Source organism: Embiotoca jacksoni, unplaced genomic scaffold (genome assembly GCF_022577435.1).
Source record: "Embiotoca jacksoni isolate LCO1_2020_lvr unplaced genomic scaffold, fEmbJac1.0.p SCAF_15, whole genome shotgun sequence".
Lineage (NCBI taxonomy): Eukaryota > Metazoa > Chordata > Actinopteri > Embiotocidae > Embiotoca > Embiotoca jacksoni.
The window spans coordinates 8,802,892-8,823,289 of record NW_027185285.1 but is presented as its reverse complement, the minus strand read 5'-3'; the positions used below and the strand labels follow the sequence as shown (position 1 = coordinate 8,823,289).

The following is a 20,398-nucleotide window of genomic DNA, read 5'->3' as shown; positions in this document are numbered from 1 at the left end:
TTTGATGTTGTCAGAAATGTGATAAAAAGTCATCTGAAATGTCATCCAAAATATGAAAAAAAAGTCATACTATAGCATGTCGTCCAAAATATGGTAAAAAAGTCATACTACAGCATGTCGTCCAAAATATGAAAAAAAAAGTCATACTATAGCATGTCGTCCAAAATATGAAAAAAAAGTCATGCTATAGTACTTAGTCTAAAATGTCATTAAAAAGTCATACTATAGTATGTCTTCCAAAATGTCATTAAAATGTCATACTATAGTTTGTTCTCCAAAATGTCATTAAAATGTCATACTATAGTTTGTTCTCCAAAATGTCTGTAACATCATCCTATAGAAGTTTGTCCAAATAGTCATTGAAACAGTAATTTTGAGTTTGGACCGGCACATCCGGGAACTTTGGCCTTCAGAAACGTACCCGCCCCCTTTTGGGGAAAAACAAACAATTCTCTTCATAGACTTCAACGTAAAATAGCGTCATAATACAAATCCGTTGTAACCACCGGATCAAATTACTTTAAAAATGACACGTCAAGGGGTCATATTTGTCTCTGCCTGCCATAGAACACGCTGGATAGATTAAAAACCTTAATTTTTTTGTAATCAGGTCACTTCAGTCTTCCCTTCTATATAGTGGAGCCCTTCTATCAGGATCTTTTTTTTTAGGACATAACAGGGAAACAAATCGGAGAAAAGAGTTTTTTTACATCATTGTTGATGAAAGTAACTACACAGCAACTCTTCGGCACAGAGTTATTATTCAAACTGGTCAGTTCAAAGCAGAGGTTTGGAGAAAAGTCTCAACTTTCTCCGATTCTCCTGCAACGCAACGTCAATGTTTCTGCCCAGAAAGGGGCGTGGTGATGAAATGCCACTCTGCTCTATCTGTGTATAGAATCACGTGTTCACTGCCCTCTACTGGTCACGTTCAGCAACTGCAACACTATATTTTTAAATCTGGCCAGTGCACAAAAATCATCATAATAATATCAAATATAGCCACTATTAATAACAATAATGTAATGATTGTGACAACTATAAAAATATAATATAACAACATTAATATAATTGCTTGTAAGTGTTAAGGAGCATACCAGAGGGAGTTTATGTCTCCTGATGACACCGGACCCAATAATGCTCTTTAACATTTTAGATATCAAAGCCTGGATGTCACAAACATTTTATAGCTCAATTAGGATGAAAGTAAAATGTTCATGTTAGGTTTACGGGGAGAGAAACGGCAGTTCCTGTCTGGCTCTGACAAACAGCCCAAACATTTTTTTCTGAGGGACACAGAAACTATAATGCACACTTCTATATCCAGCACAGGCTGTACTTATTTTAATGCTCTCCTTTTGGGTCTTTCCAAAAGTGTTATGAACCAGTTACAGTTGATTCAGGTATGATCATTTCAATGAGTGTAGGTGAAATTACAAGATTTGGGAGGGAAACAGTACCTGACTGTATTTACAATCATGAGTCTTTACTCCCTTCTTGTGATCGCAGTGAGGAACTGCAAAACCAAATGAAATCCGTCAATTTCACATGAATTCAGAAAACATTTTTGGTTAATTATTTCAAAATAGAGCCTACTCTAAAGCGATCAGACAGGAACTAGTAGAAATTAATACAAATTATGATTACAATGAATCCAATTATCATGAAAATAACTTGGGACTTAATCTAAACTCCCGCAGGAACATAGCGGAGATTTGTGAGAACCTAAATATTGCAAACAAGTACAATAAATACATTTTCAATTTATGCCTTTGATTTCAAGACTCACGTGCTGTTTTGGGCAACAGTTAATTGTACATTAAGCTTCAAGCTGTATTGCACTGCACTGGGTGGGGCGCACGCGCACATGCACGCACACACACACACACACACACACACACGCACGCACGCACACACACGCACACACACACACACACACACACGGCTTCATGCCCCACCCTCTGGTCCATCATCCTCACTTCCCTTGTCTGTGACGTCCATGCTTCTCCCTCACTATCCCACTGCGTGCATCTGCTCTCCTATCTAATCTTTGCCTAAAATCACGGAGATAATCCTGCATCCATCTGTCCTGAGAGAAAGAGACAAAGACAGAGAACCGACATGGCCCTCATGTAAAATAAGAAATAAATCAACACTAATTTACTGCTTCATCATGTTGCAGGCTAGGTGATAAATCCTGACGCCATGACGGTGCTGAAATAGTGACATCACCTTAAATTGCTTAGATTTTATTATTCACAAGGTTTTCTCACATTTTACAGTTTTTACATAAAATATTTTCCATATTTTTTGCATGTTAAATATGATCATTTCCTTTTTTTTTCTTTATATTTTTACACCAATTCCCATCAGGTAACATTTCATCAAGAGGGAGGAGGAGAACATTGGAACAGCCATAAACCGAGACGAAGAAGAAACTTGATCAAAGATACACTGATACAACACTTACAAATGAAAGTTGTTCACAGGAATAATCATTCATGTCTTTAAGACATTTCACTCAAAACAAAAAAATGGTAATTTGCCTTATTCACTTTTTCCAATAATTTATTGACATACCAGCACATTTTACCATTTACCTCATTTGATCCTTTTAAACATTCCAGCAGTATATTTACTCACAAGTCTGAAAACGAGCCACCAATAGATGTTCTTTTAAATTTGAAAATAAATTTATGGTGTGTCAGCATGATTTGTGTGCGTGTGTGTGTGTGTGTGTGTGTGTGTGTGTGTTCATGCACATGTTTCACGTACGAGTCTGTTGGCTCTATCGACTGGAGGTGCAGGCATAAAGAGTTGTACTGTGCATCTTTCACAATATGACAGTTCCTCTCCACGTGAGACTGTTAATATTCTCTCCGGTGAAGAACTCCATTACTCAGCTGTCAGTGTGTCGAGACGGAGAGGGAGCTGCTTTTAAAGGACATGAGAGGAGCTGATGTGATTGGCCATGACTGTCACCAAAACTTTACACATCCTCTTAAATTTGTAGATAGTAAATTCTTGCTAATCCCACTCGTGTGCGCTGCGGGGTCATCCTTACAACCACGTAAATACTCAATAACGTGTCACCACTCCCTCTGCTCGCTGTGCACGGTGCACTTGACAGTGCTCGCATGAAATTAGCACCCTGTACGTATTTGTGTGTAAAAGGAAGAGAGGGCTACTGAACCACTGTGCTCATTAAAACACGCTCGCCGCACAATGTTTCAGCACCTGCACCCAACACAGCAGCACACTTGCTGTCACACACCCGCACACACACACCGCGCACACACACACACGGGGACAGTCTGAAAAGCTCTGACCCACCGACTCAAACATGACAGACATTTAGATCCTAAAAAGACAGAGACAGCAGCAACAGGCCGAGAGGGAGTGAACGGTGAAGAAAACGGAAAGAGAGGCAGCCACAGAAACACAGAAAAAAAGGCATTTACAGAGACGGCATGTGCCGTGAGGCCTGGGAATATCAGAACTGTTGTTCCGCGCTGGTTAAGCCGTGGAAAAGCAAAGCAACTATCACACTCTACTTGTCATTCGCGGCCGCCTCTCTGGTGGGCGCGCACACACCGAGTGGAAAGTCACAAGTGTCAGATGATTACTCATGATATGTGCGTTGTGACTGGACGTGACCTAGTTAGGTCAGACCCAGGTGAGGTTCAGCTCGACATCACGTCGCAAAGCATTTGTGCGCAAAGTCAAGCACACACCTTTGCCACATACTGTACATAAAGGAGGGATGGAGGGTTTTACAGCTTTACACACACTTACGTGATACAACACCGAAGCACCTTTTATCTCTTTGAAAGTTTGAAAGTAGTCACTGAGGGTTTTTGACATCATCACTACATACAGTAAATGAACCCATGTTGACTACCAGGTGAAATCATATACTTTAACAATGCATGTCTTCTCTTTCATCACCAACAGCTGAACAAGACTGTCTACAAGGAGCAACACTCATAGAAACACATTAGCTTTTACTTTGTGTATTGTGTGTGATTTACTAAATGATTTCCTATATATCTGAGAACCATGAGAGTGTAACATCACATTATGCAGTTGATAATTTGGACAGTGTCATGAGATCAAAAGTGTTGCATTTAAAAACTGTGGCTCCAAAAGTGCTTTACCCCAGCAAAAAAAAAAGAGTAAATTGATGGCTCACACATTAACTTTAAATACAACACAATGTCAGTGGCCCTACCAAATTGATGTACAAGCAAAGGCCCACACACACACACACACACACACACACACACACACACACACACACACACACACACACACACACACACACACACACACACACAGCAAATCTCCTCAGTGGTATGATGGAAACAGAACTCCTGACCAATCGCAACAAGCGAAGGAGCATTTAGGAAGTCTGGGAGATGAGTTCAGTTTTTGCAAATGAATACTTTATGTGTTTATGTGTATTGACCACTCTAACACCTGCATGCACATGCCTACACTCTCACACACTCTCTCTTTCTCTCACTCTCTCTCTCTCTCTCTCACACACACACACACACACACACACACACACACACACACACACACACACACACACACACACACACACACACACACACACACACACACACACACGCGCGCAATGGAATGAATCAGATGCACACTTTTCACATGTGTAAGTGTTGTACAAAAGCACACAGCGGGTCCATTCAGTAAAGCAGTGACTCTCTTACAATCCCCTTCCAAAAACAATCTTCTCTTTTCTTTTTCTTGTTTTAAACTTGTGTCACGTCAGTCGTCTACGTCAGCTCCTTCTCCTCTTCTCCCCCGTACATGTAAGAGTTGTATCCAGGCGGTTGCACATACTCCTCAGACTTATCCCAGTCTGACACCCATCCTGCACCAGCCCCACCTCCTCCGGCCCCTCCTCCGTTAGAGCCAACAACTGGTTGGCTCATGGCCCCGTACTGCCCGCCTGCATGGTACATTTCCTCTGTCTCATTGGCCAGTTCATCCTCATTGATTATACCACACTTCTCCTCACTGGTGTCCTCGATGTCTGCCCAGTCCTGCTTTTCTCCTGATGCAAAGAGTCCTGTTGAGAAAAAAGTATGATGATCACTAACACTGAGATCTTCTGGACATGTCTCATGAAACACATTGAAGTCAAAGTCATACCATAGAAAATCACTCCTCCATAATGAACAAGGGAAGCTATAAGGAAGACCCCCTGCCACTCCTCTCGTGTCTGAAATGATTTCAAAAAGGTATTTGAACATAGGTGAGTTCAAGAACAAGTCTGCCTCATGTCATTGTCCATTAACTGTTTTATATTTTGACTTATATTGTCAAGTATACTGAAGAGAAGGAATTACCTTGTGTTTGGTCATGGCCCCCACTATCAAAGGACACACCATCCCAGATAACGTTCCCACTCCGTTTGAAATGCCCATCAGTATGCTAGCGTATCGAGGGGCGATATCCAAGTGATTGACATTAAACCCTGAGTCGAACAACATGGGGTAGAAAAAAGACACAATGTACTGAAATTCTACACAAAAACATAATAAAGGCAAATACATGAGGGGAAAGATATACTGCTGAGAAATAACACTTGTCTGCTAGCATGCCAAGAGTTTGAGAAGACTGATACCTGACTTGTATCTGAGCTGTAGCCAGCAAACGATTCAAGACTGGAAACAGCGGCCTGGCCTTGTTTAGGCTAGATCTAATAATTCCCCTCTAAAGCTCATTAATTAACACATAATATTTTTTTTTTTCTTTAAACTGAGGTGTAAAAATAATAGTTTAGTGTTTATTGGGATTTGTACCACTGGAGACTCCAGGAAGTTACTGCTCATAATATCAAACATTTTCAGCCTCTTTGTTTATTACGTCACTCACCTGAGATAGCAAATCCACTAAAACCCACAGCGAGGACCAAGAAAGAAATGGCAACACCTTTTGTGTGAGAGTATCCCACCACCAGCAGGAGGGTTGCCTCCATCCCAAAACCTGAAACACATCCATAAATGGAGAAATGAGGGACAATTACAAACTCTGTCCCCTCTCTCTCACTCGTGGATTATAATTATGTTTTAATTTGCTGTTAGAAATGGTGCATGTGTTTATGCTCATGCTGATATAACCTTTAAACTTGTGCTAAAATATTAATACGATTCTAATACCGGCAGCTGCTGCACTTCAAACACCCCAAATGCAAAGTGCTCAGTAAAAAAAGTGCCACATGAGAGATGTTTCTGTAAAATTCCTTATAACATTTGGAGAATTATAGTAATATTCTGCATCATCATATATCAATATTACTATTATTAGCCAGAGTGATGCTGCCAGCTTGAAGGCGACCTTTAACGTCGAGGTTCCAACAGATGCACACGTGTACACTCAGTGAGGCAGAAAGAGAGAAAGACATTGATTCATGTTTTTTTGCACTGAAATTAACACTACAATAAAAATGTGATTAAACTATTTGAGTCATAAAATTATTAAGTAGATGCATAATTGAAAATATCTAATACCCCATTCAAGTTAGCATGAGGCTAAACCAGACGTTTGCCAGCACACTTGGAGGAAATCTCTAGTGCACATGCTCCGCCCATAGAGCATGCCCTGTATGTATTCATCCTGTCAGCGTGGGAATGTCTCATCAGACATCAGATTAAAAAAAACACTGCATAATGTGAAATACAGAGAGATTCATCTGGTGGTGATAGGTTTAGTAGGCATTGCGTGAACTTATTTGTTAACGGCTTAAATTTAAAGCATATTTATTTATATATACAAGTATCATACCGTAGCTGTCTTTCTGAAACATCATGTCATGTTCTCAGCTCCTTAAACTCACAGTAGAGGTAGAGGCAGTAGAGGTTCTGACTCAACCCAGAGTGAATAAATGTTTTATTGAGTTCAGTCAATAGTTTTCCTTTTACAGCAAATATATTTTATTATTTCTACAGTATCTAACAATATACAACATGTCTTTCCCTTAGAGGCACACAGAGCAGCACTCACTCAAACAGTAGTGTAGCTGAGGTTTATGTGTGTGATTCAGTGTGTCAGTGTGTCTTCCCTTTCCTCGTTTTCATTGCTCCTCTTCCAACTACCCTCCTTTTGTGTTTGACAGTCTCACCTCCACAGTTCATGAGCTTCCTGACGTTGGTGGTGGTCATCAGGTTGTGGGTTCTCAGGTAGTCCGCCAACTGGCCTCCGATAGGCACGATGATTGTCATCACCAGATGGGGCAAAGCCGACACCATGCCGACCTGACAGACAAGAGGGGGGAGAGCGTGCATGTGTGTGTGGCAGGGACACAGTGCTTTCATTACTAGAGTTATAGAAATGATGGCAGGCTGACAATATGTAAGAGACTCGATGTTTTATTTGTTCTGAAACTTGTCCTGACAGTGCAGATAGTTTTTTCACATTGATTACACTAATCTAGATAATGGTAAAATTGAAAGTTTATGCTGATTGATGCTCAATTGAACCAAGACTGTGATCTAATGGATGATATAATATTTAAAATATTAATAGTTTATAGCGTTGTTGTGGTCTGGGGATCTAAGACGAGGACCACATCTTCAGTTTGTAAGAGAATGTTGTCTTTGCTCTCTCCTTGCATTTCCTGTTAACTCTATGATATCCGCTATCAAATAGAAAAAAACAGTCTTCCCACAGAATAGCAAAAGTTTTGTCATACCTTCTCTCAGACTCCTAATATCAGTCTTGATTCAAAATTAAATGGCTAATAAATCTTCTTTGTTTGTTCGTTTGTTTCCTTATTTCTTTCTCAACTCTTTCTCTGAAACTGAAAGAGTTGAGTACTTTACGGGAACATAATGTAAATGTTTGTATTCATTGACTTTTCTGACCAATAGGTCTGCACTCGCCACCTCCGTTTGTAGAAAATATATGTATAATGCTTCCAATGGCTGTCCAAATGAAATTTAAATTTACATGTCATCATTTGAAATGCTAAGAAATGCAAGTGCATATAAGAGAAAGACCCAGGCTGAAAACGGCTGTAGGGAGATTCCAGTTTTGAATGTAATATCCTGGATGCCATGTCAAACTAAAGCTTCTGCAGAGGAAGTCTAAATAGCAGTATATAATCTCACCTTGCTGATCTCAAATCCAAAGACTTCCTCGAAGTAGGCCGGCTGGCTGATGAGCAGCAGGTAGAAGGTCCAGCTCCTGCAGAAGTTGGCCACAATAATGGCGTAGACTGGCATGGAGGTGAAGAAGTGTCTCCATGGGGTTTTAAATTTCTGCCACCAAAAGTAATAAGATATTAATGATATCCACCGACTCCACTCAGATTGATTCAGATCTAGAGAGTCAGCTCAGTGTGTGTAAATGTGCTAATTCAAGTAATCTGTATTCATTTGAAGGTCTAGGAAATGTTTTCAGTGTTTGAATGAACATATTTCGGCGTACGTGGAGAGGATTGAGAAATGATGCCGACTCTCCGATCGCATCTTCGATGTATTTCCTCTCCTCTGGTGTGATGGTGGGGTGAGCTGCAGGACTCTCATACGAAACCAGAACCCAGAACAAATACCAGAATATCCCAAAGCAGCCTGGTAGAGGAAGAGAGAGAGCAAAAGACAAACATGGGCACAGGAGAGGAAGAGTCAAAGTTAAAGATAATAGCGAGAGAGCAAAAGGGAAAATGAAAAGCACCCAATTAAAAAATCTGTTGAAGAAATTAGCAGTTTGGGGCATACTGCTGAATATATATATAAAAAAAATTATGGATTTATGAGGAAAATATAAATGATCACTCAGGACGAAAGCATGGTTTGGATCACCTCATGCTGACACACAAAACAAGAAGTTCTTCAGATTCAGAAAATTCAGATGCTCTCAAAACTGTTACTGTATATATAGTTGTAATGCTTAACTGAACAGTGAGAGCAGTGCAGTAATCAAACAACATATTTGAGGATAAGGGTACTAACCATAGACATAAAATACTGAAGACCACCCCGTGTATTGCACCAGTATCCCAGCTAAAGGCATGGCCACCACTGCCCCTGCGTACGATCCTGAGGAGGCATCAGACACAAAGACAAGAAACAAATCAGTAATTTTTCCTGTTAAGTCATATCATAATTTTTTTTAATCAAAATGCTTCATCTACACATGCCCAGTATTTTTTAACCTCCCTAAATTGTGAACAAATCTCTGGCAGCTCCATCACAAACTCATGTTAAACTTAACTTCAGTGGAGATCCTAAGTTTCTGCACATTTTGTAGATACTTGAATTTCAGGGAAATGTGACAGTAAGGTGTTGAAACTTTACCGCAAAAGGCTGTCGTGGCTAATCGACTTCTCTCCAGAGGAGGTGCCCACTTGGCCCAGATCCCGTGGCAGGCTGGGTATGATACACCCTGAAGGACGAGACACAGTCAGGGAAAAACTCATGCATGTTGTTCTTACACAGTCCAGCCGGCAGATGTGCTCTTATACACATACTGTACCTCAACAAGGCCCTGGCATATCCTGACAAGTATGACGCAGCTGTAATGGCAGCGAGCGGCGGATGGAATCAGCATGTTGAGTGTGGATGTGGCCACTATGGCAAAACCAAACACTCTGAAACGCACAGAAGACAAATAATTTGCCTCAGACTGAATCAGTAAAGACAGCAGAGTGACGACAAGAAAAAAACAACAACATACAACCCAGTGACAAAGGATGTTTCTACCTGTAACTGCCTACAATTTCATTACATTAATAAGCAAATTAGCTATTCTTTTTTATTACCCAGCACAATTAATACAAAATCAACCAATTAGCAGATGTCCAAATGACAAATCTGCTCGTTCTGATGAAAAAAACCTGCAAATGTATAGACGTTAACCTGTTGGCTGCAAATTTTTGACATATAAATCCGCCCGGGATCTGTGTGACGATGTAGCCCCAGAAGAAGGAGCCGTGGATCATCCCCACTGTCTCTGGGTCCCAGGTGAACTGTGCAGCCTGGAGGGAGGAAAACATATGGTTTCTTATTCAGAGCATTCACTTTCACAACAATGGAGATCACAGTCATACACATGAATGTCTAGATCAGGCTACACAATCTGTAGTCTTTGGTCTTTCATTGTGGTAGCCATGTCAAATTAGGCAACCAAAGTACCATCAATTCTTGCAGTGTCTTTCTTGGGAGACTGGCAACGCTATAAGAATGACCCGGACCAATCATCGTTTCAGTTCGTGTGTCATTGAGGAGGTGGTTCAAGAAGTCTTCAATCATGGCAACAGCGCAAGCGGCAACCAACTGTGACTGACATCACCCATTGGTTCGTGAACTGCTGTTCTGAAGCTGCGAGTTTGGTATTTTGGCCGTCACCATCTTGCTTTTTTAGAGCCAGAAGAGTCCATATTCATTGTATTTCATGAGCGAAGTTGAACAGGAGTCTATGGAGCCGGAGCCTTTTTAAGCCAACTCCTCGCGGACCTCGGTGGTATTGCAGTTTAAGACACTTCCGCATTGGCCTCACTTTTTAGACCCAGAAGCTACGTCCACTTGTATATGCGGTCAATGGTACACAAGCACTTTCTGTGATGCACTCTGTTATCCTATTGGTCAATGAAAAGGAGCACGTCGTGTGTGAACACGGGTGTCGTGTCGTGTTCCAGATGCTGCATCGCTGTTACTCCGTTATGTCACACTAAAAGGCCCGTTTGTTGTTCCTGGCATTCATGCTGAGGCCCGACACTGAAAATGTGTTGGGCGATGACAAAATCGGGTCAAAATCGGGCTGAATTGTGTAGTCTTATCCCGGCATAAAAGAAACTGGTCAACTTGGCAAGACGCACCTCTGTCTTTCCAATGTTTTCATTTCTAATCACTTTTAGTCCTATTTGGTGTACTCTCATCTTTCTACATACAATATATTGTAATGTAAATCCATTGGGATACTCAAAAAAAAAAAAAAACTGAAAAGAAAATTCTGCAAGGGAGGCTTTCTGACAATGTAAACGTCCCTATCAAAGACAGACCGATGACACCAGCAGAGAGATGTGCAAAAAAATTTGATTTCCTTTTTTTGCTACTTACCACAAGTACTTCCTTATTGCCTTTGTAGACAGTGTGGTCATTGACCATGCTTACGATGGCCACACCCAGGTTGCACCGGATACCAAAGGAGATGCAGAATCCCAGGCCGGACAGGATGGCGATGATGTACCGCCTGGGCAAGCCAAAGCAGGTACAGTCCACCACCGGCAACTCCTTCTCCTCCACCAGCTCAGGACGGCCCTCTGCTGATAACTCAATGGTTTCTCCATTTGGCTGCCGTTTCTCGATCAGCCTGAGACAAGAAGTGTAAAGGAACTTAAAAAAAAATGATGTGGATCCAAACATTTTCCAATATACACCTTAGGGTTTGTGGAAAGTGATCTGAAAGATCTAATGTGCTGCCATAAAAAAAAAAAAAAACAAGCATTGGGAATTGTTAAAATTTCCAAATAAAGTCTTGGAGTTTAAAACAACACTACAGTACAAGTTTGCAATAACTGACCCAACACTGATTCTTTACACACCCAATTTAATAACCAAACAGTGTAAAACTGCAAGATTATGCTATGGACATAATTATTGTTTTGCTGACATATACAAATTAGTTCAGCAGAAATATCTGCTAATCTAACGAGTCAGATCTAGTCCGTCATTTTTTTACGAAAGTCTGGGACAGAGAGACGCATGGGGAATATTTTCAGTTCAGATGAGCCACTGGATGCTTTAAAAATAAATCTGTTTGACTGTTAAAGCTTGTAGGAAACACGGTGGCCTGGTGTCAGCAGCCATCTTTGAGCAAAACATGAATTTCTTATTTACATCTTGACGACACCACATAGAGTTACTGTGACAAAGATTTCTTAATGTGTGTTTTATACTGCAAAGATTTGAGCCCAGTACCAAGCCACAGCGTGTTATTCACCAGTCTGCGCACAGGGGGATGTTGTGTCACAAACGTGACGTTGCATGTCGGAGGAGCTCGAGGGTGATTGGATCTTACCCAGCGTTAGAGCATGTGAGAAAGCAAAAGTCAACGTAGATTTCTTTTAAATAACATAAGGTAGATAACGTACACATGTTAAGAAACTTACGTGATTTACGTAACAGCACTTTTGTAAAATTACTTTTTTTTTTTTTTTTTTTTTTTTTTGCCTAAAACCTCAAGGCACCTTTGCTTTACCTCAGAGAGACAAAACGTGACTCTGACACGGCATCCTCTAGTGGACTGATGGGTGTATTACACACTATGACACACAACATGCACTATGTTGGGGTTGTGTCTGACTCAGTGTCCCCGTGTGTGGAAGCAGCTGTCACTATAGCCGAGAAGCTGCGACAGCACATTCCCCCAGTGTCCACTCCTTCAGGACAGAACCTGCTGCGACACCGGTGCTGCTAAAGATGTCCCTTCTCTGCAATACACATTGATATCTAACCACAGACACAACACCAAGTGGACAGGTTTTTAAGTTTATTCAAGCAAAAACAGTAAAAGCAGTAAAATAAATATTTTTCTTTATGACATCATTCAGATGGCTTGCTTGACAAAACATATATTAGTTTGCACATAATATGTGGACTATGTTGAATGACTGTAAAGAAGACTTTATGAAAAGCAGCTTTTACAATCCACTGAACCGCAAAGAGAGTGCAATCAATATTTCATGTGTTGTACCCAAAAATACACTTCTTCCATCATAATCTTCTGTCTAAAATGTCTATTTGTGAACCAAATAACTTAAAGATTTTCAATCTAATTACTCAAATAGCCCACTTTTTCTTTTTTTTTTTGAAGTAGACCAAATTTTAGGTCATTGTTCAGTTTGCGTGAGACCATTTTTGTCAAATGGCATGTTGAGGAGTCGCTATTTTTTTTCCACAGGAGTCAAACAGAGAAGTCAGAAGAGCGGCCATCTGTGTATTACAACCTTCATACCCTCAACAACACTCCCCCCACTAATAAACACACATACGCGCAAGCAAGCAGCACACCGAGGTGCATACTCACTGCAGATCAGACATATTTTCCAGTATATATATATATATATATATGTTTAAATGTCAGTGTGTGTTTTTGGTTGTGTTTGGAAGCGCACTCGTGTGTCAAGCCATCCCCTTTCCATCGGGTTGATACAGTTAGTCATTGAGCTGGAGAATAACGCACAGAAACCGGCACAATCACCTCAAGAATTACAATGATGTGATGGAGATGGTTGAATTTTTAAAAAGGGGACTCAAATTTGGGCTTCAATATGTCCTCAAAAACAAAGGTGTCTCAGCACGCTGGAGCTCCAGAGATAACTTATTCACACGCTAACACACGACAAGTCAGACTCTGACACTGCTTAATTATTGATGTGTTTTAGAGTCAGATAAATAATTCAATCCGGCTTTTACACCATAATCTGTCACTATCTATCCATCTATCTGCTGGTCTGTGTGCCTGCTTCTCTGCATGTACATCCACTCTCGTCATGCAGCCGCTACATTTCTTAGTTATGCCTGTGGATCCCACTCCCTCCCCCATTTCCACACAGCATAATCTCTTCACACATCCATGCCATCAGTCAATAAGCAAACAAAAAGATATGACAGTATGTGTGAATTCAATTTAAATCCATCATGAGATATTCTACTTGTCAAATAATAAGACAATGGACAAGAGAGAAGCAATAGTTTGTAAAGCAATGTTTTGGAATTCATTAGAGATTATAGAGGCCACATCCTCCCCTCTCTCACTCTCTCACTCTTAATCTGCCACAACATTCAGATTAGGATTATCAAAATGATTTACTTCCGGAAATGAATATGGATGGACAGACTGCACCGAGCATGGTTCCGCATTCTTCTCCCTCTGTCAAGACAACCCCGTTGAGTTCATGATGGCTTTTGATTTTGTTATTTATTTATTGTTTTTAGTCCTTTTGTAAATCAGAATGCTTTTACTTGTATGCGGTTATTTTATGTTTCAAATCAAGCGTTTACCGTTTTCTAAAATGTTGGGGCTTTGCCCATCGGAAGAAAAGGACCGTTACAACACCTGCAGACAAATGAAGGGCCTTCATATAATATTAGCCAGAAAGTGCGCTGGCCCTCGGGACATGCTTCAGCATGCGCACCGCAGAAACAGATCCAAATTGTGACCAGTCCTGTACTTCTCAAAAAAAAAAAAAAAAAAAAAATGCCGATGAGACACGAGGGAAGGCGTGTACACTGTTTTCCTTTGAAATCAGTTGGCCGCGCTCGTCCTCTCTGTGCTAAACAAACGTGCTGACTCGCCCCCCCCCCCCCCCCGAGTGGAGCTCTGCATCCCACTTTATATTTAGTGAGGGTTGCAGGAGGATCCTCATTAAACCTCAAGACAGATTGCAGTTCGACACCAACACATATGCCACCAGCTAACGAGGCTTGCCCGCAGCAAAAAAAAAAAAAGAAAAGTTATTGTTAATTACCGACGCTTCCCACTAAAGGGCAATCTAACCCCAGTGTGTGTGTGTGTGTGCGTGTGCGTGCGTGCGTCCTAAAAAAACAGCCGAGTAGCTGCGGGTCTCCCTCTTCTGAAGCGGTTTTAAGATGTAAAGGAATTTACTGGCACTTTGCAGTTTACAAACCATAATCATCGGTTTACCTGCCAGGAGATCATTTATTTGACAAAAACCTTGATGGCTTCCTGCAAAGTGGCGGCATGACACAAAAGGGGGGAGGTGGGGAGGAGGGGGACAACAACTTCCCCGGTCATTTACCTTCATGTGAGGCTCAACAACACTGCGATCTTCCACTCAGCTTGACGGAGCTTCTCTCGTTAGAGCAAGCGAGGACCTGATTTGGTCTCAGCTGGCAACAATTAATGAGCGAGAGAGCATGAGCGCAGGCAGGAGTCCCGGAACCTCGGGCTCCCTGAAATATCATAATTACAACAGCACCGGGCTCAGCGGAGACTCAACGCGTCAACCTGAGCTCATATCTGAGCTTTTTTTTAAAAAAAAATTTTTAATTTTTTTATTTATACCTGCGTGCAGGAAAGCAAAGTTGAAAAGTGCAACACAGAACCCGAAGACAAATATGACATGAAGACTTTGAGACATTGACAAACTGGATTAGATCTACCTAAGACGATATTAATTTGCATTTCCAGTTTGAAATATTATGAGGCGTGAAGCAGGGGCAATACTAATGGTTGTTATTATTATTGATTAATGTGGCATTTTTCTTGATTAATCAATTAATCATCTAAAATTAGTAAAAAAAAAATACAAAAAAAATGCGTTACCCAAGTCTAATGTGATGTATTTATGAAACTTACTCATTTTCAATAACAGTTTGAAACCCGATTTTTTTTTTTTTTTTTTTTTTTTTTAGTTTACGCTTATATATGATAAAGAAATCCACACTTTTAATAATCTATAATCAACCATTTTTGTTCATGTTCGCTTCAGAAAACTATTATTTAACCATCAAAATTAGAGTGACTAGCTACTCTTTTGCATCAGCCATAAAATATAAAACCTTTATGATGTGAAACAACTACAATTCTATCTTTTTTCTTTTTTTTTTCTCACATTTGCTGTTAAATTGTGAGCTCATGTTTACAACGCTGCCTAATGTCTGATTTTGCAATAATCTATCAGCTATGATGAAATAACGCAGGGTCTCTCACGTGCTGGTCAGTGACCTGTGACTTTTGTTAAACTGTATATTAAATTCACCGATTCACGGAGCATTCTGCATAATCCTCTCACATGAGGATGATCGAGACGGAGAGAGACAGCGAGGGGGTAGAAATGTTATATAACACTAGACGTCCTGGTCATTATTTGTCCATGTTTGTGTGTTGAATTGATCCTCCATTTTGCTGGATATAAACCATGTTTTTCTTCACTCATTTCAACCCTCACACCTCGTTTGTATTGTCTAAATGGACCCTCTATTTGTAGTTCAGGTGTTTTAGATTTAGATTTAGATTTTTTTTTTTTACTTTATTGATCCCACAGTGGGAAAATTCGGTCGTCACAGCAGCATAGAAAGAACAAAAAGGTGCACACAATATGAAAAAGAGCAATGAATAAATACACACACACACACACACACACACACACACACACACACACACACACACACACACACACACACACAGACTATATACACACAAAAAAAACCCAGATACAAATAAATAAATATATGATGTATTGAAGTATGCATGGTAGCTTGAGGATTTTATTTTAATCTTTAAAGTGAAAATTCTGTTTTTTTTTTTGTCATTGTGATAGTGGTGTCTCCCCCTTCCTCTGTGAGCCTCTCACTCTCCCTGAAGTGAACAGATTGGGTCTCGGTGGGACTGTGTCACCCAGGGAGACACCCTCCTCCCCATCCTGTCACACCACTTTTTTTTCCTCAATCTCCTGCAGACACACATAATGTTCAAACAGCCATGAGTGTGACCTTCATAGACTTATTATCTAAATACTTACATAGTATAACTCAATCACTCTGTGAGTGCTGACTGCATAATGCACTCAGACACACACACACACACACACACACACACACACACACAGCGCCACGCTACATTCACCAGAGGCACAATTCAAAGATGAACTGTGGTCATAATATAAAAACGTACATATTAAAACACATCAAATTATTTCCTATCTTGCTGTTGGTGTGCCACTCTGTTTTAAAGCTCAAATCTGACAACTGAAGCAGCATAAACACTAAATCAGCATCATGGACACTCAGCACAGCTGCCAATAACCAGGTGTGCTCTGTGGTTGCAGCTGACTCTCCAAACTGCTCAGCTACAGTAGATACATCATCTGTGAAGACCTTTTCACGACCCTGTGTATAAATAACCACTTCCAAACACGACATTACAGACAGACAAAAGATTAACGTAGGCAACACAATCAGAAATGTCAAAAATGCCTTTTGGTGTCTTCTTAAATTCTTTGTGTCTCCAAAAACATCCGGCACTGAGTGATGTTTTTCTGCCTAAATTGCAACAACAATGACAGAGTAGGGATCTTTATGCTTGACAATCGCTGTTGTGGTGTATTGTGCAAATGTGACTGATAGAAGTTATATACAATGTTTAATTGTGATGCAAACATCTGACAAGTGGAGCTAAGAGACAAAGTTGCTTTCTTTCATAGTACATATACTGTACGAAACAATTTTGCAGTAAATATCTCAAATAATTACCGTGGTTCATCTCACCATTGTTTTAATATTTTATCCAGACCACTTCTGCGACAAATGTGAGAGGCAGTAACTAAAAAATGCACTGCACTGCAAGTAAAATGGATTAAAAATGGATTACCTGTTATATTCTGTATTGCCCTGTGTGTAGTGAAACATAAGCTCTCACTGTGTAGCCAAGCAATCCTGCAGATGCATTCAAATGCCACTTCATTTATCAGACTTTTACTAAATCAATGTGGGGCGTTTCCATGAGAATGTCTGGGATATTGTTAGTAACTTTTACACACAATCAATATTGTTATGGTGTTGTAGGGTGAGCCTGTATGACTGTATTGCATGTAATGCTCTGGAGAAGCTCTCTGGCATGAGGACAATAGATGAATGAACACAGTACATGACTTTTGGGCATTCATTTGAAAACATGGGCGTAGAGACGTAGAGTGCACTTGACCTTACAGTGCTGAAGTTTGTGCTTACCTAGTGGAGTTTAATATAGAAACGGGAGATGCATTCTGATGGAGAAAATGTCTAAATAATAGATGAACTTCTGGCTGCTTTCATCAGGGGGATCACAGTTTTGTCTGTGAGGTGGTGAGATTGCACACAGATATACTCATACAAACACAGTGCAGGGATGCCCTTCAAGATTCAACATAACTCGCACGTGCGCACCTGCACGCACGCGCAGTTGCATGCCTCAAAACGTGCATTTTTGCAGCAATTTGAACACAATGTTCTTTGGTAAGCATTGCTTGTACGCAACACCGTGGTGTCATAAAACCAGAGGTCACTGGCTAAGCTGAGGCAACGCCCACTAAAACCAATCTGAATCCAATCCAACACGTCACATCTCTCATAGCATTAGCTGTGGCCGTGTGCATGGATGGCTCGGGACCAGTAAGAGAGAAAAAAGCCGGAGTTTTGCATGTCTATAAATCTAGGAGACCCCGATAGGCTGAAAGTTGCCTGCGCTGGTGTCTCAGTGGATGGAAGATGGAAGAGGAAGAGGAGGAAGAGGAGGAGGAGGAGGAGGCAGTGGCTGGAGGAAGTGACATGGCCTGGGATGGAGTGAGTGGGAGGGGAGAGTTTAGGGATTTGCATGGCTCGACAGCTGGACTGAAAAACAGGCTATTTCAGGATGGGATTTATACGTTTGGTTGCTACCTCAAATCCTGAGAGAGCGAAAGCTTAAAGCAATGGTTATTGCATGAGGTTCTATCAGTGACTTTAATCTCTCTTTTTTTTACTAAAATATTGTGCGCAGACCAACCTGCGTTGTAATTACATATATCCAGCACTTTAAAACATAAATAATTAAATATTATGGTCATATATGTTGATCTTTTCTTTTAAAAATTGTAATGACGCAGACGTGAGGCCTGCTTCTCCATGAACTATCTGAAAGAGCCACTGTGCGAGCCTTATAAAGGCTGCTGAGGTGACACAGTCATACAGATTTCTTTTAATTACTATATTAGCTTTTATTATTTACTGCTGTAACTGATATTTTCATTCTTAACAAATCTACCGAAAATTGTCCCGGTTAATTTGTTTTGCTTATTGAAATGTTAGTAATAAAAAGAAATAGAAAAACACAATTAATAAAAAAAAAAAAATAAATAAAAAAAAAAAAAACACACAACATACCCAGTTTTTGACCATATAAGATTACCACATAGTTCATTATAAAAATAGCAGATACAATTTGTGTCAATAAATTTTCTGGAAAAATTGATTTTGAAAAAAAAATTGAACTTTAAAAAAAAAAAAAAAACTCTCATGGCCTGAAATCTCCCAATTCATCACTCAGAGAAAGAAGAAGCGTTTGGGTTGTCCTGAAACGTTATACAAAACCTCAAGTTCTCACCCAAGATATCCATATTCTAATTATTTCATATAGAATCCAATGAAAAATGATGTTCCAAGTCAGACTGATTCTCTGTTATATTATTATGACAAGTGGAAAAGTAAATGACTTCCATTAGGTTGAAAATATGTATTGGTAGTCATTCCAAAGAATTTTACTTTATGTTTTCAAACCAATAAAAGTAGTCTGAAGTAAAGGAACTGTAACTAAGATAGATAGATAGATAGATAGATAGATAGATAGATAGATAGATAGATAGATAGATAGATAGATAGATAGATAGAACGCCAGGTTCCATCTGGATAGCGTTCTTCTCATTAAGCCAGGTCGTGCCAATAACGCACGGAATCATTATGTAACCAGTCTTTCTTCTCGTCTGAAACAACACTTTGAGATGGAGCAAATCTCACAAGAGCAATCAAACGAGCAAATATGGAAAAATATGCAATAAAGCATCAAACCACAACCCCCCCCACACACCCACACACACACACTAGTCCTAAATGCACAGTATTGTGAGTTCACTGCACTTTTACATCCCAGTTCTATCCCCACTGACACACCCAGTGAACCTTTGATTTAGCGACGATACTCTCTGCCATAATTTGTTTGATTTGTACCCAAATACAAACAAGCTATGCAATAAATGGGAGCCAACGATTATATTCATCACTAAACGCATTTTCCATCCACTTCTGAGTCCAAGCGCTCCACTGGGCAGCTGGATTTGTTCCGCTATCCTACATCATGTTTGCAGCTTAAACACAACAGTTGCATTTCCGCCGGTTTAAATCAATAAAGAAGTAACTTTGCCTCCAGGAGAAAGTTACTGGTTGGAGGAGAGAAAGAGATGATGGGAACCCGCAGCACGATGCACTGCCGCGTCCCGCAGAACAAAACGCGTGAACACTGGCACAGGGGGGAGTCGGGAAGATTTGAAATACAAGTGTACCTGTTAATTTTCCCCAGAGTTTTACCCGCGACGGCCTTAAACCTGTCTGGTCGGATCTCCATCCTTGCAGCTCCTTGACCCGGCCGGTGTGCTGATGTCCCGCGCGCCCTCCTGTCCTGCCTGAGTGCGCACACCTCTCTCGCTCTCTCTCTCTCTCTATCTCTCTATCTCTCTATCTCTCTATCTCTATCTCTCGTTGCCACTGGTGTAGCCCTTTAAGTCGATAGAGCTTTTGGTTTATCTTGATGAATATAGTAATTGTCTCTAACCGATATGGACCATGGAGTAGCAAATCATTTCCAATATTCAAGTCGTTTGTACCAGGTCTAAAAC

General features: G+C 40.5%; 1 protein-coding gene across 1 annotated transcript; it reads right to left on the bottom strand.

Moving 5' to 3' along the window:
* Positions 1-2,228: 2,228 nt before the first annotated feature.
* Positions 2,229-20,185, bottom strand: slc17a7a (solute carrier family 17 member 7a). The gene is made up of 13 exons (XM_069149332.1): positions 20,066-20,185; positions 11,088-11,340; positions 9,888-10,006; positions 9,505-9,619; positions 9,327-9,414; positions 8,982-9,068; positions 8,458-8,600; positions 8,139-8,288; positions 7,151-7,283; positions 5,905-6,015; positions 5,376-5,503; positions 5,179-5,248; positions 2,229-5,095 (listed from the first exon to the last, which is right to left on the bottom strand). The coding sequence occupies exons 1-13, from the start codon at positions 20,125-20,127 to the stop codon at positions 4,800-4,802; spliced, it is 1,755 nt and encodes a 584-aa protein (XP_069005433.1). The 5' UTR covers positions 20,128-20,185; the 3' UTR covers positions 2,229-4,799.
* Positions 20,186-20,398: the final 213 nt, after the last annotated feature.